Source organism: Marmota monax, unplaced genomic scaffold, assembly GCF_021218885.2.
Source record: "Marmota monax isolate L192 unplaced genomic scaffold, Marmota_monax_Labrador192_F-V1.1 WCK01_AAM20220418_F8-fsc00020, whole genome shotgun sequence".
NCBI classification, from domain to species: Eukaryota; Metazoa; Chordata; class Mammalia; order Rodentia; family Sciuridae; genus Marmota; species Marmota monax.
Window position 1 is genome coordinate 8,972,930 of NW_026692912.1, and position 25,466 is coordinate 8,998,395.

Here is a 25,466-nt window from a genome sequence, read left to right on the forward strand (position 1 = left end):
CCCATTTTTCTCAGACTTTATTTATTTTTTTGGTACTGGGGATTGAACTCAGGGGCACTCAACCACGGAGCCACATCCCCAGCCCTATTTAGAGATAGGGTCTCACTGAGTTGCTGGTTTTGAACCCATAATCCTCCTGCCTCAAGCCTCCTCAGGCTCTGGGATTACAGGCGTGCGCCATCGCGCCCAGCTTTAGACTTTATTTTTAAAGAACAATTCCAAAATTTACAAATAAGATCACGAGTGTCAGAACTGATTTGTTGAACTTTGTCACTATATTTCTAATAGCTAATACAATGCTGAGCTCTGACAAAATATGTATGAATAAACAACTGACATTTTGGTACTTTTAAACTAATATAATAGGAGCCAAGGGGCTTATTTGTTGTTCATGTTTTCTATATAATGTATGTTAACTCTAAAATGTTTATTCAAATTTTATTTTAAAATTTGTCTGTGATTAACCAACATCTTCTATGTATACTAAAAAGAAAAAGGAAAAAGAAAGTTTTGGAAATCCCCTCTGTACTTTTCTTAGTGGAAATTGAGTTGAGAGGACACCCCATTATGGATCGGAACAGAAATCTTGCCATCTTTCCTTTCCTTACCCATTACAGAGGAAGGTCTGTTACCTGTGGTGAAGGTCTCTTTGGCCGGGTTGCTGGACATGTCACCCCTGCGGGAGATGAGGGACACCTCGTACTCAGTGTCAGGCTTCAGGTTCCCGATGGAGTACTGATTCTCGTCATGTGTGAGGTCGATGGTGGTGCGGTCACCAGGCACATCTTTGATGCCGTAGGAGAGCTCAATGCCATCGATCTCAGCCAGGGGCTTGAACCAGGTGACCAGAGCTGTGGTGTCAGTGACATCTCTCACCTCCATCTGGCTGGGGGCATCCAAGCCTGTGATAGGGAAAGAAGGAGGAGTTTCAGAGATCAAGGCCAGTACCAGGGGCTGAGCAGGAGGGGCTTTGCATCCCACCAGATCTGGGGGTGGGCATCTAGGTAGATATGGACCACTTGATTTCATCTGGAGCCTCAGTTTCCTGTCTGATGAGCTATGAGTGGAGATATGCTAGCTGCCTCTAGGGTTTTTGTTTTTTTTTTTTTCATTTCATAAAAGGGGATAAAGCTTGGGAAGTTCTGGCACAGAGCCTGGCAGGCGGCAGTCACATGACCAGTGCTCCTTCCTTGGTTGGGATCATCATCCTCATCATCACTCTTCTCAAGAGTTGTGGAAACATGCTTAGGGGATATGTCCTTTGAACAAAAGTGACCTATTTCTCCGATTTTTTTAACAAACTGGGCAAATCTTTCCTGGATGGTAGATGACTTTTAGTTAATATCATGTAGCAGAAGCGTGTGGCAGTGGACTGTCTTCATGGTGCACAGAAAGTTGTTTTTTGATGAAAAGCCACCGCTGTCTCAGCCCTGGACTATCTTTCTATCCTCCTCTTGGCTTCCTGCTGTCCCACCCTTCTCCTGTCCTGCCTAGCTGCACAGCCTGGCTGCGTCACCTGCCTCTGCATTCTTCTGTGTCTCCTCCCTAAGGTGGCCCTTGCTTATCTAAAACTCTCCTTTTCACCCTTAGAGATCTTACCTACCTGTCGCCTCCTAGCAGGCAGCCTCCCTGGTCCCTCCCAGGGGCTGCTATGCCCTTAGAGATCTTCCCAGTATCACACTTTTCCCCTAGTGTAGTAGCAGATTTCTCTGTTCTTTGAATCAGTTTAGATGGGATCATTCAATCACGTATTCATTCATCCAGGAATGAGTCTTTGGCTATTCTGAGTCCCCAGTGTAGAGATAGGCACATGCCAAGCATTCAGTAAATGTTCTCTGCCCCCAGCGCCTTCTTTATAAAAATTGTTCAGTCTGTGTTTTCAGTATTGGTTGATTAAAAAATATCAAATAGAAGGCGTGAGCCTTCTGCAAGGAGTGAGGAGGAGGAACGATTCATAGCTGCCCATGAGGATAGTTCAGAATGGTTTTGAAGACCAGGTGTTGATGCATCCGTCTCACTCTGCAGGTGATGAGCCCGCAGGATGCACAGTGACTGTGACACTACAAATTGACAGTGATGCTGCCTGTCCTAAGTTCTTAGAGCTGCTAGCAAGCACCCAGGCCATACAAGCCACCTCCCTTTGCTCTCCTTTTATCAGAGCTTGGGTGCAGTCAAGGACACTGATATCCCCCCTACATTTGGATTGCTTCCTCATAGAAACTAACGTTGCTCTGTGCCAATTGCGTTCCAAGCATGGGATTTTGTAATGTGTATCTGAATTCTCAGGATGACCTCACAAGGAGGACACTGAAAACCCATTTTCTAAATGTTGGATCTAAAGCTTAAAGAAATGGATTTTTTCCAAAATGGTGGTGAATGCGAAGATAAAATTTAAATCCAAGGCCACGTCTTTCGCCCTTTCTGTGACGCTGTTAAAAGATATTCACATATCAATAGCAATAATACAACCTCCATCTAAGTGCCAGAGAGAAGGAACCAACCACATTTTGCACTGAAAGTTTAAGGTCCTTCAAATCTGGAAAAACTTCAGGTATATCAGCGTAATGAACAGGTAAATATCTGACCTTCGATGTTGATATGTACTTTATTATGGAACTCCAGATGTTGGGTGTTTGTTCTTCAATAAGAAGAAAATAAAGCAGTGATCCTCAAATTTAGATTAAAAAGAAAAGGACTGGTGAAAGAAATGTCTTTTGGACTTTCAGGGTGTTTTCTCTACAGTGAATAAGCACATTTGTTTGATCTTTTCTGTGCTGTTCTGGTGATCTAATGATTTCTTCCTGTTGGTACCTGCCTCCTACCTACCGCAGAGAGATGTTGTCAGGATGATGGAACACACTTGCTTATGAGGGAGATGATCCTAGGAATTGGCTCTGAGCTCAGCAAAATGTGCAAACATTTAAATGCAAGATGTTCTTTCTTGTCATTAGTCAACAGTTTAACTTTTCCAACAACCCCCTGCCAAGAAGAGTCAATTCCTAAGAGTTGGCACATATGCTGTCTTGAAAAAAGTAAGAGCTTTTCCTAAATGGCAATGCAAAATTATTTTCTTCTTTTTTAAAAAATTTGCTTCCTGGTAGAGCAACTTCAAATTCAGATTATTGTTATTTTTTTTTCCCCACCAAATGATCTAGTAGTGATCCAAATCCTATTCTACTCCAAGAAGTTCTGACAACATTAGGATTGAGTGAAATTTGACTTAGGTTTCAACATTCTGCTCAAAACAGAGGCTATTAAATGGTAATGGGTTTAGAGTTCTAAAACAAACCCTGGCTTAAAGTTGTGGCTCTGATGGTATTAAGTATTAGTTAAAGTGATTCAGCTTCTCCAAGCCTTAGTTTCTACTCTTGAAATAAATAGCATGAATATCTGCCCTATCTCTGTTATGGGACTGGGTGATAGTATTAACTTAGATAATGTGGCAGTGGTTTTCCATGTCCTCAATTATTTATCTTCCTGCTCCTTTGCAATGTGACAGTGAAACTCCTCTCATTAAGAAATTTTTAATTTTTTAAGTTTTCCTACCCCTTAAGTTCCATGGCTTTGAGATGGGCTCTGACACAAATTATGTGTTTCTAGCCCCGGGTAAGCAACCAAAGGTTAAGCCTACATGGAGCAGAAAGTCACCATCCTGGGTGAAGCCATTCTGGGCAATCAGTCCCAGATTACACAAGTATATGAATGAGCCCAGTCCAGGGCAGCTCAATGAGCCCGACCCCTCAACTGAGGGGTCACACACCTGCACACATGTGCCTTTTGTTAATCGGCAAAAGCTAAGTGATACAGATGTAGGAGGTACTTTATCAACAAGAAGGTTCCACAAGGCACAGTCAGCTGTTCATGAGTCACAGGTGATACTCACGGGTGGTGGTCACTCTCTTCAGGCCAGGGCCCCGGGTGTTGTTTTTCACGATGTGCAGCGAGATCTCATATTCTTGCCCAGGAGCTAGACCAGTTTGCCGGTAGGAGGTCTCCGGCCTCCTCAGGCTTTTGGTAATTTCTCCCTCATCTTCTTTATTCTGAAAGAGAGGAACCCCTTGATAAGACTTAAAGGAGGTGCCGACATCTCCACTTATGAGAGTCCTTCGCTGTATCTTTCGTTCCTCTTTGGCTCTTTCCTCTACTCGTTAGGCTCCCCTATCTACATAGGTAGCAGATCCATATACGGAGGATACAGGGATGAGAAAGGATGTCTCCAGTTCATTTCTTCTGCTTGTCAATCTCCCTAAATCACCTGTTGACATGTAAGTCAAAGGACAGAATGGGCGAGGCAAAGGGATTCTAAAGCCACAAACAATGCCACCTTTGACAGATGGAAAGGCTGGCATCAGAGAAATTGTGTGATTGCCCCATGGTTACACGGCTAGCTGGTAGCAGAGTCTGGGGTAAAATTGAGAAACAGGATTCCCTGCCACCCCAGTGCCTTTGGTGTATAATCTGAGATATGCCTGGGGATGTTGCATGGAAGAGCCTGGTTCTTCTTTTCTTTGGCTCTGAGTTGAGATTTTCAAGAAGGAAACTAGAAATATTTTCACTTGAATTTGTCTAGGCTTTTAGCCTTAACTACTATACTTTTGACTTATTAAAATCAGGGCAAAACTAACATCACTTAAAATACACATGCTAACACACCAAGTGCTAATTGGAGCCTGGTATTCTACCCAAAGCTAAGGAAATCAAGAGATGTAAAACTGCAGAATCCTTCAATCATTCCAGAACCTTGAGGTCAAATAGACCTGCTCCCTTGTGTCCCTTACCATATTCCTGAAGATGATCTCCCATGTTTCGAAAGCAATGTCTAGAGGGTCCCACTCCACTTCCACAGATGTCTCCTTGATGGACTTGAATTTCAGGCCCTCAGGTGCAGGCAGGTCTGTAAGGAACAGCACAAAAACAGACATAAGGATGGGCGGAGGTGAGATAGGGGCCTCTCAACCCATGATGGCTGCCCATCGCCCGGGGCTGATAACCACAGCTGGAGTCTGTTTAAAGTGTCTTCTAGGATGTGGTCTACTGTATGGTAGTATGAAAATTAATATTGCAGCTAATCATAGGATGAAATATTTGCAATTCCATAGGGTTAAACCTAATAAAGGACAGAATTTGGAGTTAGATAGAATGTGCCAGAATCTCAGCTCCACCACTAACACAGTGACCTTGGGCAAGATGCACAAAATGCTCTGTGACTGTTTCCTTTCCTGTGAGAAGGAGGTACATATGACTGTCCTTAGGAATCCTTGAGAACTGAGCTGGATATTCCATGCAGACTGCCCGGCCCGCTTCTTGGCATGCAGCCCAAGTTCATTAAGTGGCAGCCAATGCCATTATTACTGAGCAAGACAAGGCTAACTTCTAGCCACAGCTTGCTTTTCAGGTACGAAGGTAATTATGCTGATGCCAGACTCTTAAAGGAACAACTTGAACCCTAACATTTACACACACACACACACACACACACAAGAAAACAGTGGCTAAGAACATAAATTTGTGAGGACTGCCAGGGTCCAAAGGCCATCTCTTCCACTTGTCAACTGTGGGATCTGGGATGAGGTCCTTAACCATGCTTAACCACTCAGTCTCAGTTTCCTCATCTGTACACAGGGTTAACAACAGCTCCTGTCTCATGGGCTGGATGAGTTAGTACAAAGTCTGATGCCTGGTGAACACTTGATACATGGTGCCTGCTATGGAGAAAGGACCTGGGGAGAGCCAGGAGGGAGACGGGTAGGAAATGAGGAGTTGACAACAGAAGATAATGGACTCAACTGGATTCCAGGCTTACTTGGGATAACTACAAAAGGAGAAAGGGGGGCTGAGGGGGCAAAGTGAGGGTAGTTCATGGGGAAGGCCCTGCACTTTGTGTGGGGAGAGGCTGGGGGGACTGTCCAGAGGGGCTTTGCTCACTCACAGGTGGCCACCCTGGCGCTGACGGGAATGCTCCTTTTGTTTTCCAGGATGGCGAACACGCGGATAAAGTACTCCACACCAGGCTCCAGCTCCTGGATGGTGGTGGATGTCTGGTCCCCGGGCACGCGGAACTGCATCTCCAGGCCGTCGGCGTGGGTGGGTGTGTACATGATGAGGTACTCTGTGACCCGCATCTCATTGTCCCAGGCCAGGTTGACAGTCTCTTCCGTGACTTCCGTCACAATGAGGTCTTTGGGAGGGGACACTGGCAGGAGTGAGGAAGGACATCTGGGGTGAGTAATGTACCTATGAAATCCTTTTACGTTTGCTTCCATGGGCCACTGCCTCCTCCACTGTAATCCACAGAGGCCCGAGGATCCCCCCTTGAAATTCAGCTTCCACCCTCTCTAAAGTGCAGAAGGACCCCCTGTTGGGACCCATCTCTGAAATCCAGTAGTCCTCTACTCAGTTCCAGGTCAGTGGTGTGGCCTTCAATGCTCCTTATGACCTGCCCCTGTCTACTTCTCCACTCCCTGAATCCTAGCTCAGATTCGGGCTGTGGGCCTGGGAAAGGGCCACCTGAGCTTGCTCAAGTGTGCTAACCCTATCAGGTCTGAGGCTCACATGGCCTCCCTGCTGGCCTGTATCCTTACCCACCAGACTGTCATACTTTGGCCATGTTAAACATGGAGCCCTTTATTCCTAGATGCCAAGAGCAGAGATTCTATCATGACAATTACAATACAGGTAAATGAGAGAGGTACAAAGATCTCATTAAACATGAGCATTATTAGTCTTTGCATATGATTCCACCAGTGTTTCCTGAGCAGTTACTATGTACCATTCCCTGTGCTAATTTCTGAGAACAGGGCTCCATTAAGGAGCTCACAGCCCTTAAGATAAAAGCAGTTAAAAAAATAAAAGAAATTTAAGTGGCAGGCCTACCTTATAGGTGATCAGCAGTGAATCTAGCTGAATGTACATTTAAAACCATTCATTCTATGTAATCTTACTGTCTACTCAATGTTGCTGAATTATCACTTCATCCAAATTTGGGGGGGGGTTGTTTGCTGTCAGCTCAAAGTCAGTGGAAAGTAGAAAAGAAGGTCAATGCTTAGCGAAAGGAAAGACATCTCTCTCTATCTACCTCAGCTTGGCAATAGATGTTCAACTCAGTGTACATGAGTTAGGCAGACCCAAACACCAGCTGTGTGTGTGTGTGTGTGTGTGTGTGTGTGTGATTGGGAAAATTACATAACCTCTCTGAGCCTTTGCGTTTTCAGCCAGGTAACCCTGTACCAAGGGAATCACCATAGTCGTCAATGTCCAGAGCCCACACACGAGTGTTTGATATAAATATATTCATATCACATATAAATAGAATCTGGGTGTGTTGATACAAATAGTCCTCCAGTGCACACCAGGAACATCACAGCCATTATCACTCTGACTGGCACAGGTACTCACCTTCTGAGCAGTCTTCCCCGGTGTAGCCCTCGATGCAGATGCAGTGCCCAGAGACACACTGTCCCCGTTCGCTGCAGTCATTGGGGCAGGATCGCTGTCCACAGTCGGGGCCTGTGAAGCCCTGGTGACAAATGCACTGGCCGTCCTCGCAGCGGCCCTGGCCGTGGCAGTCGCTCGGACACCTTAGCTCCTTGCAGTCTTTACCTGTGAAGCCCTCGTGGCACACGCACTGCCCGTTCACGCAGCGGCCTTGGCCGTGGCAGTCACTGGGGCAGGAGAGCTCAGCACAGTCGGGGCCCGTGAAGCCCTCCTCGCACAGGCACTTCCCGTCCACACAGCGGCCGCGGTTGCTGCAGTCCCGGGGGCAGCGAAGGTCCCGGCAGTCTTCCCCGGTGTATCCGTCGTCACAGACGCACATGCCATTCACACAGCGGCCATGCTGGTGGCAGTCATTGGGGCAGCTCATTTCACTGCAGTCGTACCCCTTGAAGCCCTGCTCGCACACGCACTTGCCCTGGATGCAGCGTCCCCGGCCGTGACAGTCGCTGGGGCACCGCTGCTGGCTGCAATCCTCCGCGGTGTAGCCCTCGTCACACACGCACTGGCCATTGACGCAGCGGCCATGGCCGCTACAGCCATTGGGACATTTGAGTTCCCCGCAGTCTGGGCCCGTGAATCCGTCGTCGCACTCGCACTGGCCATTGAGGCAGCGGCCGCGGTGGTGACAGTCCGCGGGACACCGCTTCTCGCTGCAGTCCGCGCCCGCGAAGCCCTCATCACACACGCACTGCCCCTCCTCGCACTGGCCGCGGCCCTGGCAGGCGTTGGGGCAGGTGAGTTGGCCACAGTCCTCGCCCGTGAAGCCTTCTTCGCAGTAGCAGGTGCCGTTGATGCAGCGACCGCGGTCAAAGCAGTCGTTGGGACAGACGAGCTCGCTGCAGTCGTCGCCCGTGAAGCCCTCGTCGCACACGCACTCGTTCTCCACGCAGCGCCCGCGGTTGTAACAGTTGTTGAGACACAGAGGCTCGTTGCAGTCTTCGCCAGCAAAGCCATCCCGGCACACGCACCGGCCGTCCACACATGTCCCGTGCTCCTCGCTGCAGGGCACCGGGCAGACCTCCTGGCTGCAGTCGGCCCCGGCGTAGCCTTCGAAGCAGACGCAAACCCCGTTCACGCACCTGCCCTGGTCATTGCAATCGCTGGGACAGGCCAGCTGGCTGCAGTCCTCACCAGTGAAGCCCTCATCGCAGTTGCACTGTCCGTCGAGGCACTGGCCTCGAAGGTTACAGTTGCCCGGGCATTCAGGCTCGGAGCAGTTGGGGCCTTTCCATCCAGGTTCGCAGATGCAGCCACACCCTTCAGTGCTGAAATTGCCATGACCGCTGCAGAAGGGCTTCGTGTCCAGGCGGCCTGCAATGAAGAGAACAGAGGCTCTCAGAGGTGCCCAAGCAGCAGTATCTGCTGGTACCCTTAAAACCCAGATGCAAATTCAGCCTGAGGATGGTTCAGGCTCCATCTGGTTTGAAAAACAGCTGCTTATTGCATAACACCAGACTGGACTCATATCCAGTTACAGAAGCAGGGATTCCCAACTTCCACAGCCTGAAATTGTAGACTTGTAGGCAACGGTAATGCATGCATGTGTGTAAGTGTGTGTATTTCTATCCCTGGGGAAAGGATCAGTAATTTTCATCACTTTTGCAAGGAGTCCCGGGACTCCAGACAGTGTGAGTCACTGTCTTGTGCTGTTCATTACCTAGGGCTGCTTCCCTGGTGCTGGGACAAGGTCAGGCATACAGGAAACCTGAGAAATTCTTGTTGGACTGAACTTCACTCTGACTTTGAACTCAATAGCTGTGCCATGCTTGGGAAGGGATTTGGATTCTCTGGAGCTCAGTGTCCTTGTAGGCCCAGTGGGACTGATGTCTTCTGGGGACACACAAGGGTCAGATGAGGACATTAAGAGCTTACTCCTATGCTCATTGTGATTTTTTTCTGTTTGCTTTTCCGGAACTATTTTGGGGTCAATTCAAATTGGTATATGTGGGCTTATGTGACAAAAACTTTCGAATTTTCCAAAACTGAAATGAGGCAGCTAAGTAGTGGCTTTCTAATTCTGTCAGGACACTTTTTAATTTGGCCTGTCCCCAGAAAACGCCTGTGCCTCTGTCTTTTCCCCATTACGCTCCCCAGTAGGCTACGGTGGTGGGCGGGCCTGAGGGATGCAGCTTCCGGGCTGACAGCCCTTTGCAACTAGATACTGGTTGGTGCAATGTGAGGAGCCACTGGGCTTATCCCAAGTGAAGAAGCAGAGCTCACTTTCCTAGTTTTTGCATCTAGATCTAGTTGTATTATTATATGTTCACTCCTTCCTGATAGCAGGAAGGAAGAAATTTTTTTTAATGTTGGTTTGAAAAATGAGAATGTAATGTGTGTTTTCCCATATAGTGGCCACTGTCCATGTGGCTACCAAGCACCAAAAATTGTGGCTCAGCTGAATTGAGATGCATTTAAGCAGAAAACATACACCGAACTTCAAAGATTTAACATAAAAGAATAAAATATCCAATATTAATTTTTATCTTGTTCCTGGGGTGAAAAATGGTTATTTTGGCTACATAGATTTAAGTAAAATAAATGATAGAAATTATTTTTACCTGTTTCTTTTTCTTTTATTTGACTACCGGGGAATTTAAGATTATAAGTGTTGATTGGCCAGCCCTCCTGTAAACAATTGTGTCAATTGTGTCATTAATCTTACCGTGTACTCTCTCACCTGTATTTTTCCAGAAAATTGACACATGTGGAAGATAAAGTAACTTATGCCCAATGAAAACTTCTAAAAATTCTCCTTTAGATTCCTAGAACATGTCCTACAACACTCCTCAGTTAATGCTACCAAGTGGTTATTTAGTGGTTAGGTCTATTCTTAAACAACTAATAACTTAAATAACTACTCTTAAATAACTATTGAAGAACTTTATGGTACTGTTTTTTTTTTCCGGGTGGCAGAAATGAGATTTTTGCTTCTGATTTGAGGTTATCAAATCTTCTGTAGCCCTTCTGATGATAGGGGATGAAAATGAAGACATAATTCCAAACCAGACAAATTGGGATGCACGTGAAGACAGATGCAACAGGCGAGCTTGGGCTCTGGAGAAGCAGGCGTATCCAAGGCGCCTGCCCCTCATCACTCTCTGTCATCCTGTGGCATTTGGGTAACTTCTTTGAACTTTAATCCTTAGGTCTGCAGAAGGAATGTTAAGCCTTATCTTAAAGGGGGAATTGAGGAGCTCAAACAAGATAATAAAGTCAGTGTCTGGTGCCCTGGGGGGGACTTCCGACATGATTGTGACTATCAAGACATGAATGTCCAGTTCCCACAGACTGAGTCCTGCGAGGGCAGCACTGGACTTTGGAGGCACACTTAGATGTGCACTAGTGCTCTTAAGACCTAACTCAGCTCCTCAGTGCAGGACCTTGAGAATCCCATCCACCTCCCCGGCCTTGGTTTACCTCTTTGTATAATGCAGCGAAGGGGCTAGAGCCTTCCAAAGAGTGTGCCCTGTGGGGCAGGGATTTCATGATCGTTGGTTTTTGGGTAAAGACTGGGTAGATTTCACAGCCAAAGTTTTCGAAGCATATACTTAGAGTGAAATAAGGTTTTCAAAAGGAGAATTCTTTGCAGCCTGACAATTCCCGTGAGAAACATTTGCAACCCTGACTCCTTCAGGAGCAGGAGAGAGGGCCACATTCTCCACATTTTTTTTTAAAATCTTAAAATCTTTTTAATGAGCACCTTGACAGAGTAGTTTCCCAGGGAACCCACTTTGGAAACAAGGAATGGGTCTTGCTATGCTCATCATTTTTCCCATCTTAAAGCGATGGGGACACGTACCTTCAGCAGATTGGAGACAGCAGCCGGCTCCCATGGTGCATTGCTCCCGCAAGGAGGACACTAGGACCTCCAGCTCCTCCAGCCGGTTCAACAGCTCCTTCACATCAGGGGCGGCAGCACAGCCGCAGGCGCGGCGGGGGATGTTGATGCGGTGTGTGAAGACGATCTGATTTTCCCCATCCACGGTGTGCTCCTGGAAGCTTCCACTGGGCTCTGAGGGTGGGGCCAGGTCTTTCTCCCCACTGGCTGATTCCAGATCCACCGAGCACTGGGACCCCACGGGCAGCTTGATGTTGTAGACGTGGTTAAACACCACTGGCTGGTTCTCCTCCGGCAGGGAGACGTTCACAGCACTCTGTCTCTTGTGCCGAATGACTTTCTTTAGGACTCCACCTTCAGAAGGGAGGGCAAGCAAAGCCAGGAAGATGCCATGCAATAATCCGGTCAGGACCCCCATGGCGGAGGGAGGCTTGGCCAAGGCTCTAGGATGTCAGTCTCAGTCTACTGAGATTTGGGATTTAGGAATGCAGAGTAGAATCCAAAATGGTTGTCCCTGATCTCCTGGAAAGAATGACTTTCTACAAGTAAACAAAAGAAACAACAAACTTATTAATATCTAACTGAACCTATTGCATATGTACAATTTTGAGTGAATCTTGGTCTTATACCTCGGGTGCTTGGGGCTTCCTGTGTTTCTTCATTATACTATAGCGATGATTATAAAATGAACTCTAAAAGAATTTCTGCATTCTTGAAGGCACAATTTCACTCACTATTCGATGGCTAGAAATTTAAGGAGAGAGCCATATATAGAGGAAAGTGCCAAACATTGGAATGAAGTCAACATGAGTTTGTATCTCACCTAGCTCTGGGTCCTTGGGCAAGTTATATGACTTTTTTCCCACCTTATTTCATTTTATGTACAGTGAATACCATAATGGCTAATACAGGGTTTAAAAGGATGTAAGTATTAAATAGAAATCGCTCATGTAGTCATTAATTCCTTCAGTATTTACTGGCCAAACCATCTGAGGGAATTCTTATAGGAATACAAAGGCCACAGTCTCCCAGGAAATGTGTTGTGACTCCTGCCTCCTATTACGGACTCAGAGTTTAACACTATCCACTGGTTCTCTTCTGCCACTCGAGGTGGAGGACAAGGTTGAAGACACCAGAAGGTAAACTGAGTTTTTATCCAGTTGAGCTTCTTTCTAGTTATGTGGTGGTGGCATAGCATTCTCTCTCTCGCTGATGCTCAGTTTCCTTTCTTCTTGGTTTATATCTAAAGCCCTCCAAAGTCTAGTTTCTAGATGAGCTTGAGAAGGAATTCCTGAAACTGTTATTAAAACTGAGATCCACAGCACCAGATGGCTCAGAAAGGCTGTCCATGAGCCTCTGGTGATTTCTCCAACCCACAAGTACATACAGAATGCCTGCTGAGTTTCCCCAGAATCAGAGTTCTGTGGGTGGTAGAAATAAATATAAGACCAACTGTCTACTCTTAGCGGACTAAATAATAGGACTAAGAAGAAAATGGAATCACCATTATTTAGGGAACAAAGAAAGGATACAAAGGATTTATACTGTGGGTTTTCAATCTAACTGATTACAGTGCTTGAGAAATTATGGATAACATGAAATTAAGGGATAACATGAAAACATTATGGAGGACACTTTGCTACTGTGAACATTTGTGACTTTCCTAAGTTTTCTTATTCATCTGCCATGTGGCTATTGACCCATATGGGCAATCAGGTAATAGTGGAAAGGCACTTGAGAAACTGAGTGGAAATAGGAAGATGTGGCTAAATTGGGTAGTTTTAATACAGACCAATGCCTTAGATGCAACCATGAATCCACTCATGACCCTCTTTAATCAGAAAGTGCACCTGAGTCAAGATTATTGAAGAGCTTTATTTTTTTTTTTTATAATGCTGGAATTGGTACCCAAACACTTGTGTGTGCTATGCAAGTGTTCTACTGGTGGGCTACAACTCCAGTGCTAGCTCTTTGTTTTTTAAACTATTTTAAAAACTGACATTTTCTTATAGGTATGGTCTTCTTACACTTGCAAATTCTAAGTTAGCTACTGATGACAATAAGCTATGATATTGGGGTTACTAATCCTATAAGAAGTTTTCTACTCTTTTTCTCAGAAAGATCTTATCACAATGATAGAATGTATCAACTTGATCACAAATGATTATCTTCTTCATAGGACAGAAAATATTTCCAATGCCTGGAGAGGTTTGGCAGCAAGGAACACTGAACTGAGCGGCATTTTTATAGGATTGGGAAGGGATCCAAAGACCTCAAAAGCATCGCTGTGCATTTAACCAAGAGCATCCTACCCCCACCCCCACCGCATCCTAATTTTATTCCTATGATTCAAGTAGTGACTACTCAGGGCATGTCTACTCCATGGTTAGGAACAAAACCACTTCTGATCATGCTTTCTTATTCAAAAATGTTCCCTAAATAACTAGCTGTGGGTGGGTGATGTAGGGAAGGTCAGTAATGAAGATTATCCTGAATAGAAGAGCATGGTACTCTGTTCTCTCAAACTATTATGTCCCTGTTATTTGTTCTCTGATGAATATTGATTAACTGCATGATCTGGTAGAATGCCTGTTCTGACTCGATTTGCCTTCACAATTCTTTTGCTCCCACCCTTTTCTCAGGATTTCTTAGCTCTTTCTTTTTTTTCTCCTTGGAGGAAGGGCTGCGGGCCTCACCTGAAATGCTTTTGATTTCACTTAACACCTTTGTCTGTGTTGTTAAACAACCTAGATTTCCATCTAAAACACCTCTAGGGTTGTTGGTTGAGACTCCAAGGCAATGAGTTAGGGAAATTATGCTCAGAGAGTGGGTAGGGTGAAGATTTCTACTGCGTATGTGTGATGTGCACTAACACTGTATGGTATTCTTTCTTTATTTGATGCTTGGGATTGAACCCAGAGGTGCTTTATCACTAAGCCACATTCCCCAGCTCTTTTAATTTTTTGAGACAGGAACTCATTAAATTGCTTAGGGTCTCGCTAAGTAGCTGAGGCTAGCCTCAAACTTGTGATCATTGTGCTTCAGCCTCCTGAGTTGCTGGCATTAGAGATGTGAGCCACCGTGCCCAGCACAGGGCATGTTATTCTTAAGTGTTGGGTGTCTCCCATTGGCTCATGGTAGTCTGAGGGTAGGTTTTATGATTGGGAAAAGATCCATAACATCTTTATAGTTGTGGAATATGCTTAAGCTTTAGAATCAGACATACCTGGGTTCAAATGCCACTCCTGGTGTGTAGTTTGGGCAAGCTACCTACCTTCTGAGGTGTCAAACCATGATGAGGGTATTAAGGACATTAAGGATTAGGGATATGTACATAGAGCACTCAGCATGGTGTGGCTCAGAGTAGGCACTCACTAAACAGTAGCTGCTATTTTGTTATCCTCCTGGGAACAAAACCTAGCAGAAGTCCACACCAATAACCCTTCTTTTGCTTAAACTGGAGCTTGACCTCCTCCTTGAATCCAGTCCTAAACTCAGCAGTAGCTTGGATCTAGATCAAAGAAGCTGCAGAAATCACTGATGAGCAAGGCGGTCGACCTTGTGAAGATCAATTTACTAGAACTAAAAATATTTATTCCAGAGAGGGAAAATCTAGGCAGCAAATAATGACCGTTAAGAATGCAAACTATTCTCATGTAGACAACTGGCTGGTTTATGTTATATTTTATTTTATTTTATCTTATTTTTTTGAGGACAGACCTCGGAAAAATTACTTAAGACTGTAGCTTGGGAGATTTAAATCAGACATGAAGGATCAAGTTCTGATAGTAGGGCTTTCATAACGTCATAATGAGCAAATGCTCTACAGAGGCTCCTTAAAAGACACACTGGATTCTTATCTTTATGGCAAATGACTGGTAATGAAAGGTCTGGGAAACATCTTGTAGGAGGAAGAACTACAGACCTGTACTTGTTTACTTTGTAGCTGGGAAAACCAGGACCCAGGTGGGGGCAGGGTCACCATTACAAATTCTAGAGAAGTAGGAGCTGGCTTGTCTCTGTGTCCCCAAAAGACAGAACAAGTGCAAATGTGGGGGTCTAAATTGGGGGTTGGTTGCAAGTAGTAAAAAAAAAAAAATTAGCATACTAGGAGAAAGATTCTGCTGGGCAAGCTGTTTGGTGGCTAACCTTTTGGAAGCTGCACGGAATAAACTAAGGGTTATTTTTAGGCACCTCACCACAGGGCAAAGACCATTGCTAGAGGAAGGAATCAACAAGCTTTGAAAATTTCCTTGGTCACAGCTGGAGAATAAACAATAAGCGATTTCATTCTCGATAAAGATAAAACTTCCCACTGGCTAGAGTCATATTTCAGAATCAGTTCCTTATGACTTCATTTTTCGTAGCCTGTGCAACATATTTATCTGAGTGAGTTAGGTATGCATGTGAAATATCCTAGGTTTGGAAGGACAAGCCTGATTCCTAGTGTTTAAAAATGCAGATGATTTTGTTTCCACATCATTTTGGAAGCACACGAGGCAGCTTACACCAACTTTTTCTTCTGGCTTACAGACCAGAGAATTTTATTGTGCCCAGTCATTCAAGCATAGAGTTGCTTACATGGACGTTCTTAAATGTTCTAGAAATTCCTCACCCCTTGTCCTCCCCAACACCCATAAATTCCTTCTTGGAATGTGTCAGGGAGAGAAAGAAGCCAGGAAACAGCTTTAAGTTGGATTTTTTTTTCCTGAGGACATTTGATCTCTTCAGTTCAATGAGTCCAGCACAACCTGAGTCATAAACTAATTGAGAAATCTCTAAATGACAAACCAAAGACCTCCTGAGCCCCAGGTGTTTGAATTCCAGCACTGAGAAGCAGTTATCCACTTAGGTAAGTAGCATGGTGCAGGGTTACCAGGTCTCGATTCTAAGGAAGTTGGAGTTTGCTTGATTCTGTGGCCCCAAAGGATACAAGAGGCACAGTGAAGCCAGTTGTCATCCAAAGTCCTAAGAATTCATTTTTTTAAAATGAATTCAACAGAGATGAGGGGAATGAATGAAATAACAGGCTATGGGACAGCCCAGGGCTGGTGCAGTGTTTCAGAGATTCATGATGGACAGGTCTTGCTCTCCATGAGTTCACAGTCCACTAAAGGAGGCAGACATGTCAACAGATCCCTACTAGAAAGAGTGATAAGTGCCAAATCTGACAAACAGCCAAGAAGAGACTGTGTGATGCTTGAGAATATCTGCTCTAGAATCAGGTGAATACTGGTGGATCTTGTTTCTGCCACTTGATATTAGTTTGCACCATATGAAGTTGCCATTGTTTTAGGTCAAAAGTGTCTGGGTAGTGGCAACTCCATATGATTCCAGCTAGTAACTATGACCTTGGATTTGGAACCTTGCCTCCTGGAGCCTCAATTTTCCTAACTATAAAATGGCAACACTGATACCAATTCCACAATAAGGTTCTTTCAACTGCAATGGAGGAGAAACTTGAATAAATGAGATATTGGGTGTGCAACACTTAGTAGCTAATACTTAAAAAGAAGGCAGTTTTGGTAACTACTGTGCATAATTTCTCTTTTTCTATGGAGAATGCAGTTAGCAGAAGCTAGTCTCGGATGGGTGAGAGATTCATAAGAGAATTTAGGAAAGCCTTCACTTCACTTTAAAAAGACCACCTCTTCCCCTCCACCCCAAGAAAATCCCACTGTTGCTTTTTCTGTTTCAGTTACTTAAGTAGCAGGGATACTCTGGAATCCTTGGGAGGGTGAGGAGGTTAGGGCTACCACCCTGGTTCTCCTCCTAGTCTGTCTGGCCTAGTCAGTAGCAGGGTAAGCAAGTCAATGAGCCTGGGTGGGGCCCTCTTCTTTTCTGGGAGGTCAGTCCTCTGGCCAAGGCCTTTCAGGGGCAGTGCTGCTACTGGGATATTTCTCCATGTTGCCAAGCCCGGAATTTCTCCAGAACAGATTGCCTGTGGTTTAGTCTTTCAGGACTGTGCGTCTAACGGGAAACATTTGGCCCAGCTTCTCAGCACTTTCCATACCCAGACAGAAGTCAGATGATAGAATCAAAATCACACTTCAGCAGGGCTTAGAAGCAACTGGAGAAGATCACTGAGTCTAGTGGTGGCAAATCAGTGGCATCTGGATGACTCATTCTGATCCACGTGGCAGATATCATTAATCAATAGGGAAATACTTCTGGGGAGCCCTTCTTGATATTTATTCTGAACCTATCACTTCAGGCAGCCACATCCAGTCAGGTAGGGGTAGTATTTGACATGAAACTTGTCTGCTATTGCATCTACTTATTTAGGAGAATAATAAATGAAACACCTAAAGAGAGTCACCCAGGAAATTGGTGAATAAAGCAGATATTCTAATCCAGAGGTCCTGCCTCTCTGTCTCTTGGTCAAGGTATGTGATTGCAGTCTATCTTTTCCTCATACCACTGGGAGGCCTCCAAACACAGGTGCATATCACAACCCAGAGACTAAGCTAGGTAGGTTCTAGGGAACAAATTGAAGCAAATTTTGTCATGTATTTGTCTGAATATGTCACAACAGACTCCACTATTACATATAATTATAGTGCACTAATAAAAACATTACAATGTCTGCTAAAGGGCTGGGACTGTAGCTCAGTGGCACAGTGCTTACCTAGCATGTGTGAGGCACTGGGTTTGATCCTCAGCACCACATACAAATAAACAAAATAAATGTATGCTGTCCTTCTACAACTAAAAATTTTTTTATAAATTTTAAAAAATAAAATGTCACCAGTCATTTTAAAAAAAAATCTGCTAAGACAATAGATTTTCAGTAATCTTTCCACACACACACACACACACACACACAGACACACACACACAGGTGTGAAATGATGCATGTGTTAATCATTTGAATCTGGTAACCATTTTACAATGTATTATGAATATCAGATCATTATGTTACTTGCCCTTATTTGTCTATTATCACTCAGTAAAACTGGGAAAAAACATTTAAAAAATGTACATGAAAGTTTTCCACTAATTCTTAGCCTGAGGTCACTGCAAGGGTCTCCAGAGAGAAATATCAGGGGTAGGAACCTGGCGAGCATGTGTGTTAAGAGATTTCCAGACTTCTTGGTGCTGGTGGGTTTTCACTTCAGTGCTCCTCCATCCACCCATCCATCCCATCTTTTCTATCTGTAAAATGTCAACTCTGATCCCAACTCCACAATAAGGTTTTTTCAACTGCAATGTACATATTTATTAAATACCTGCCATATGCCAGGCCCTAAGTTAATGGCACAAAAAAGGAGAAGACAAATGTATCCTCTATAACAACAGAGCTTATAATTTCTTCCTGCAGAGTCACAAAATGCAGTTGCTAAAAATATTTCTTGGTTCAAACCTAAACATACCAGGTTCTTGGATTTGTAGAATTAAAGAATGAACAAATGCTTTCATTTTCCTGATGGAACTAGTGTAATTGGCTCTGTGATCTCTTTAAAGGCAAGATGTATCAAGGAATTCATCACAGCCTCAATTCTATAGTTGGCTCATTTCTGCAGGAGTTACCAAGACAGGCCTCCCTCCTTTCCATGAGATCTAGTCAATCCCCCAGGAACTCCTGGGAGCCCAGAGCTTCACTTGGAAACAAGCTTTCTGTATGACCAAAGTAAGCTCCACTAGCAGGAGGTGGACTAGCCAGGCCTTGACACAATCAGTTTGGGTATGAAGGAAGCTTCTTGGCTTATCACTAGTAACCTTTCCAATTTTATCGCAGTATCTCTTGTTCATTAAGTTTAGGCCTCTCTCCTGAATTTTGGTCTTTACTATGTATCTTAACTTCTTGGAGAATCTTGGCTCTTATGGGACCACGCAGTGGAAAGGGCAACCAGTTGAAGAACAGGAAGAGGAACGCTGAGCCAGTTCTGCTAACCACTCATTGTGTGACCTTGGGCAAGGGACATCTGCTCATTGTCTCCAGTTCTCCCGTAGAATAAGCAACGTTCGGCTCAATTCTAGATCATCTTCGGTCCTAGTGACCCATGTATTATTGTTAACTTGGCAATATTTCTATCAAACTTAATTTGGGTGTCACTTTAGATTCAAGCCAAATAGCTAATATTAAGTACAAAACTCCCCAAATATTGAATGTGTCTTTCCTACATTGTTTGGCCTGAGCCTTGGTGAAGCTATGGGACTCCCTCCCTCGTACTCCTTGAACCGAAGTTTCCTTACCAACCAAATTAAATCCACAAATCTTAATCCATAAAATATTTCCATCTAGACACAATAATGAGATTCATATTTGTGGTTTAGTGTACCTAAGAAAAGCTCAGATGAAATATGACTAGATCCATTGATACATTCAGACCACAAACGGCCCCGGTAAGGTCTGGTTTTAATTTTTGAAGTAAAACTGCTGCAGAGCACTTGCTTTCTCTTTTCTATTTCTTGCCTGGACAGAAAAGAAAACAAAAAGTGGGTCTGACCCAGTGGCAACTATATAGATTCCTGGAAAATTCTGAAAAAAATGTTTCAAAAATAGATTTGAGTGCATTTCCCAATGGAACAATGACCTCTTCCATTTTGTCCTTCATCCAGTATTTTAAGAAATCTAGTTGGCTCTTTCACACGTCTTGGGAAAGAGGTTCTCAAGTGCTTGAGCCAAGGTTAAGAAGTTAAAGAGATTTATCTGGGAAGGACAGGTTACAGACACAGCTCAACGTAGGAGCTGGGGAGGGTGGATGTATGCGTCAAATATTTGGCATAGCAGGACTAGAAAGGTTTGGAACTCTTTTCCTACCCAACTCGCTGATATTTAGATGCATGGAATTCTGCTTGACCAAGATGTACCTCAGAGGGAGCCAGATGGAAGCTTGGACAATTACAAAAGCCTGCAGGAATCAAGTTCAGTAAAGTTGGTAGAACTTGATAGAAGTGGAGACTCCTGGATTGAGTTGATAACTCCTGAAATGAAAATAGGCCTCTAAGACTGTTAGCAGGAACATGGACTCTCAGGGACAGCTAAAACTTCTCCAGGAATTGATTTGTATGATTTCAAATATACTTTCATTGTCTACTTTTTCTTTCTCAAAAGGGGATCATTTCAATGCGACAATAATAACTCACATTGATTAAGCACATCTGGTGTTTCATGTGCCTTATGTGGATTATCTAACTGATGCTTCTCCAGGACCTCTGAGGTCTTTTGCTGAAAGATGAGGAAACAGAGGCTCAGAGGGCTCCAGGTTACACAGCTAGAACGGGAGAGCAGGGATTTCACTCAGTGGACTGACTCACTGGCTAGAGACTGCGTTCTTAACCATCAGCGTTACTGCAGCATTTTAATAATGTCAAAGACTGGTTTGCATGACTGAGTTCAAAGGACTGACTTCAAAAGGACCAGCGTTGGGGTCCTGAATAACTACTAGCAATGGAAATCTTTATGATTTACAGACGGTGCAGGAAAAACAGCGCAAGGGCCTGAAAAAGAGAGATACATCTAATCCTTGACTTGGGCTTAATTTAACTGTGTAACTCTAAGCGGCATTTTCTGAAGTGTAATCTACAACATGTTGAGAGGTATTAATTCGGGGGAAAAAGGATTTCCTAATTAAACATGTTTGGAAAATGCTATTTGAAAACCAAATGTTATTTTAAGCCAAACAAATTACCCAGCTTTGTTTTCTTCAGGATTTTCCAGGGTCTTTTAAGTGTCCCTGTTCATGGAAATCTCTAAAAAGGGGACAGTTTATGTAGTGTTTCTCAAACTCATTCAATTATTTTGTGTCTAAGTACATCACAGATTAGGTTTAGCAGCACATAATGGGAAGTGCTGGGGTAGAACAAATCCTAGACCCTTTCTCCTTTCATTTCCCAGTGGATGAGACAGAAATCATGAAGATATACCTATGTTTGACCCAACTTTGATAAAGTGTGAATCCTTAGGCTGGATGATCTCCAAAAGTTTAAACCAAGCTGGGTACGGTGGCATAGGCCTAAAATCCCAGTAGCTCAGGAGGCTGAGACAGGAGGATCGTGAATTCAAAGCCAACCTCAGCTACAGCGAGGCACGTAGCAACCAGGGAGACCCTGTCTCTAATAAAATACAAAATTGGGCTGGGGATGTGCCTCAGTAATTGAGTGCTCCTGAGTTCAATCCCTGGTACCCACCCCCTAAAAAAAAAAGTTTAAACAAAGAGTGAGGAAAATAAGCTAGCATTTATTCTGTGCCTGGTACTTCACAGATGCCATTTTATCACAGTGCCAACTCCATGCCTCAGGGGACGCTGCTTGTACTTTTCTCGTACAAGGACTGTAGGCTACAGAAGGTTAAATAGGTTTCCCAGCCAGTAATCACTTGAAGAAGAATTAAGAACCCAGTTTCATACTTCCAAACCCTAAGCTCTTTCTGCTACACCAAGTTGTCTTTGAAGTGCGAGTCATTTTTTGATTTAAATAATTAATATTTATGTAATAACTATCAGAGGGAAACTCAATTTCATTAATGTAAATAAAGTTGATGCATTCCTAACATGGGACAGTGTGGAGGGTGGAGATGGGAAGCTGGGGTGCATGCAACAATTTTATGTACAGTTTTAAACTGGGGAGGAGGGCACAAGATCAAGTACTAAAATATCTGTCTTGGGTAAATCTTGAAAGCCCCCAGAGAACAGCTGCTCTCCTTCAGTCTGGCCTAGTGAGGTTAATAACCCGGAGGAAGGGAAAGTGAGAAGCAGCAGACAGAGAGATTAAAAATCTGTCCTTTTTGGAAAATCAGATCTTATATCTAAAAAAAAAATATATATATAGCCTCTAAGATATCAGTCAAGTCTGAGAGTATTTCAGCAAATCTGAAAACTATCACTTCCATTTTTGAAAGGAAGGATTTACATGTCCAAACATGAAGTAAGGAAAAGGGAGATGGTTCCTTCTAGATGGAATCACTGAGTTCAGCGTACGGCAGGAAAGTCAAGAAATTTATCCAGAGGAAAAAATCAGATGATTTTTTAAGAATGAATTGAGAATGAATCAAACAACCCAATTCTCTTGTCATTCTTCTAAGCTTCCTCCAGGCATAGAGTTTGGCATCATGTTGTTGGAGAGGGGACTTACTAGATGAACCTTTGTTTCAGCTTCAATCTGTTTATATAATAATGTAGACCTTGCTTGGTTATGGTGACTGGAAATTATATATATAAAAAATTACTATGCTGACCAGCAGTGGCCAGTAAACATTTTCTTGAAGGACCAGAGAATAAATATGCTAAGCTCTGGGGTCAGATGATCTCTGTCACGACTATTCTATTACTATAGATAAAACAGCTATGGATAATATGCAAATTAGTGAGCATGGCTACATTTCAGTAAAACTTTATTTACAAAAATAGGCTACCTCTTCATAGTTTGCTGACATCCTATTGTTATTTGATAAATACTACTATTCTAAACCCAAATATAAACTGAACTGGATAAGAAGGAAACAAACATGCTATCGAGTGCCTATTATATAGTTATATCTGTTTTGTGCCAAACCTTACACTAAATGCTATTTGTTCTTGCTATCATTTGTCATGACAAACCAGTGAGATAGTTATTGCTATACCTGTTTGGAGATGAAAATGCGCCTCAGGGAGGTTTAGCAACTGGCTTATGTGGCTCTCGAATGTGTGCTTTCAACTACACCGAGCTGACCCCTCAAGCAACTTCCTTCAGTTCCTGTAAAGTGAAAACTTTAAATTTGCACTGCTTAATAAACAGATCAGAGTCCAAGAGGTTCACCTTCACATTTCAATTCCTAGACCTCCAGCAGCAATCTGGAGGCTGTCATATGACCTGTGTCTTTCTTCCAAACTTCTGGCTGGATCTTATTTTATACACTTCCTCTCTGGAGAACATATAAGCCAAGGTGTATTGTTTGCAAATGCTTATTAGCTTCTGGGCAGATGTTGGCAAATTTCCTTTGGCCCAGAAGGAGTTTGAGGATCTGCCTAGGTCTGGCTGTGCTCACTGATTATCTTAGCCAAAGGGAGTTGCTAATTAGGATGATACCCAGTGAGTCTCCACGTCTAGAGTTTGGTTTTCCTGCCCTGGGCATGCCTGTTTGGGCTCAAGTGGTTTGGCTGTTTACTGTAGATTTAGATGAGTGAGAACAGGTTTATAGACCCTTTAAAACTCATGACCCTGGACTTCATGGTAGGGTTGCCCAGGCTACGTTTCAAGATATTTACAGGCAAGTGTCCTGAAGGTATCTGTGGTCATAAAGTGTCCTGAGAGTATCTGTGGTCAGATAGGTGTCCGAAGGGTATCCATGGTCATATCAGTGCAGGGATACTGGCTTCATCAAAGTTGAACAAATTAATTGCTGCAGGATTTCTCAGGTCATGCACTCTACTTCCCCAAGACTTCCATTGTCTTTCAATCACACCACAAAATAAAATCCAAACTCCTAGTCATTGTCTACAGAGCTCATTCCCCATTTCATTCAGACACTTCCAAGTCCCACTGTATCTGAAAGAGCACCACTGACACTCCACCAAACACTGTTCTCTTACCTTGTTTGACATTTCTTCTTAGCCTCTTGAAATGGAACCATAAGTTTGATTCCTTTATCTTGTCTATCTTCCCCCATGTGACAATCTGAATATTTATGTACCTACAAAAATTCATATGCTGAAACCTAATTACCAATGTGACAGTATTAGCTGGTAGAAACTTGGGGAAGTAATTGAGTCATAAGGGTAAGGCCTTCATGAATGGGATTAATTAGTGCTCTTATAAAAGAGGCCCCAGAGAGTTTCCTTGCCCCTTCTGCCATGTGAGGACACACCTGGAAGGTTCTACCTATGAACCAGAGAGTGGACTCCCCCAGGCATTTTATCTGTAGCCTTCACAGCCTCCAGAACTGGGAGCAATGGATTCCTGCTGTTTTTAAGCCACTCGGGTTGTGTGGTATTTGTTTTAGAAGCCTGTGTGGACTGGGCCACGCCCCCTAATATTAGCTTTGCGAATAAAGGAACTTTCCTGTCTCGTTTTCTAGTGTAACATCAGCCCTTGGAACTATATTTTGAAGGGACATATGAGCTGAGTTTCCAAGAGCAGGATAGTGTCAAGTGTTCTCCCAAGTCATTTGGCCTGAGAACACTCTTTCAGGTATACCTCATGAGAATGCTCTCTCACAGGACACGCTGTTGAGAACAGCTTCTCTAGTGGGGTCTTATCACCAAGAACAATTTCAATGATGAGTAACCACAGCAATGATGGCCACCAATCTTCCATATGAAGGTTTGTGAGTTTTGTGCTAAACAATGGACTTGCGCTATGCCATTCAACCATCACAATGACCTTGTGAAATAGGTGCTATCATTGGCCTTATTTGAGGAAAATGGAGCATGGAGAAGTTAACTAACCCGGCCAAGATCACCCAGCAAGCAAATATCTTTGGAACCCAGAGCTTTCTTGTGCCACATTCATACTCTTAACCATCATTCATTCCTCTCCATTGGCTGTGAATTTCTCTGTGTCCGAGATAGAATGCTCTCTGTCCCCATCCATTCCCTGAGCCCATTCATTCCTCCCACTACTTGTTGACTGAGCCTTGTTATAGCCTCAGCTATTCAGCCACCTCTAGTGACTCAGCCTTAAATTCCCAGACAGGCCTCCTCTGTCCTTGGTACTGGTTTTTCCAAATCCCAAGCAATGCATGCTTTCATCCTGGAAGCCACCTCTGAAAGTCAGGACATTCCTTGAAGTCTCTGTTCTGAGACCCTTTCCTGTCCCAAGGCTGGATTGGCTTTCTTCTGTCATATGTTATGCCATCCCTCTACATACTTGCAAGCCCAGAGGGTGAAGCATTAAAAACAGCTTCAAGCTCTGGGCTTTCTGAATAAACACTGGAGAGAAAGGGGGTGTCCACATTCGGGACACAGTGATAGCTCCTGCTGGTTGCTGAAGATCAATTTTATTCAAGTTGTGCTTAGTTTCAAATAAACCAGAAAAGTTCTGTCGGGAAGGGTTGACCTATGAGTGGACAGGCAATTCCAGGACAATAATGAGGATGATGTGGAAAACCATGGGGTGGAGTGGGATGGCAGGAGAGGGGTATCTAACCTACCTGGAGGAGGTGGTACCTGAACTGAGGTTGAAAGGATAATACGAGTAGGTGAAAAATTTA

The 25,466-nt window shown here is 43.9% G+C and overlaps 1 protein-coding gene across 7 annotated transcripts in view; it reads right to left on the reverse strand.

Moving 5' to 3' along the window:
- The window catches only part of Tnc (tenascin C), an 85,769-nt gene that overhangs the window by 51,379 nt on the left and 8,924 nt on the right, over window positions 1–25,466 (reverse strand). For all 7 annotated transcript variants that reach the window (XM_046451817.2, XM_046451818.2, XM_046451820.2 and 4 more), the window contains exons 2-7: window positions 11,294–11,871; window positions 7,396–8,805; window positions 5,930–6,193; window positions 4,779–4,894; window positions 3,884–4,040; window positions 633–902 (exon numbers count right to left, since the gene is read on the reverse strand). In XM_046451817.2, coding sequence (XP_046307773.1) covers window positions 633–902; window positions 3,884–4,040; window positions 4,779–4,894; window positions 5,930–6,193; window positions 7,396–8,805; window positions 11,294–11,750 — 2,674 coding nt within the window. In that variant the 5' untranslated portion in view covers window positions 11,751–11,871. The remainder of the gene's footprint in view (window positions 1–632; window positions 903–3,883; window positions 4,041–4,778; window positions 4,895–5,929; window positions 6,194–7,395; window positions 8,806–11,293; window positions 11,872–25,466) is intronic.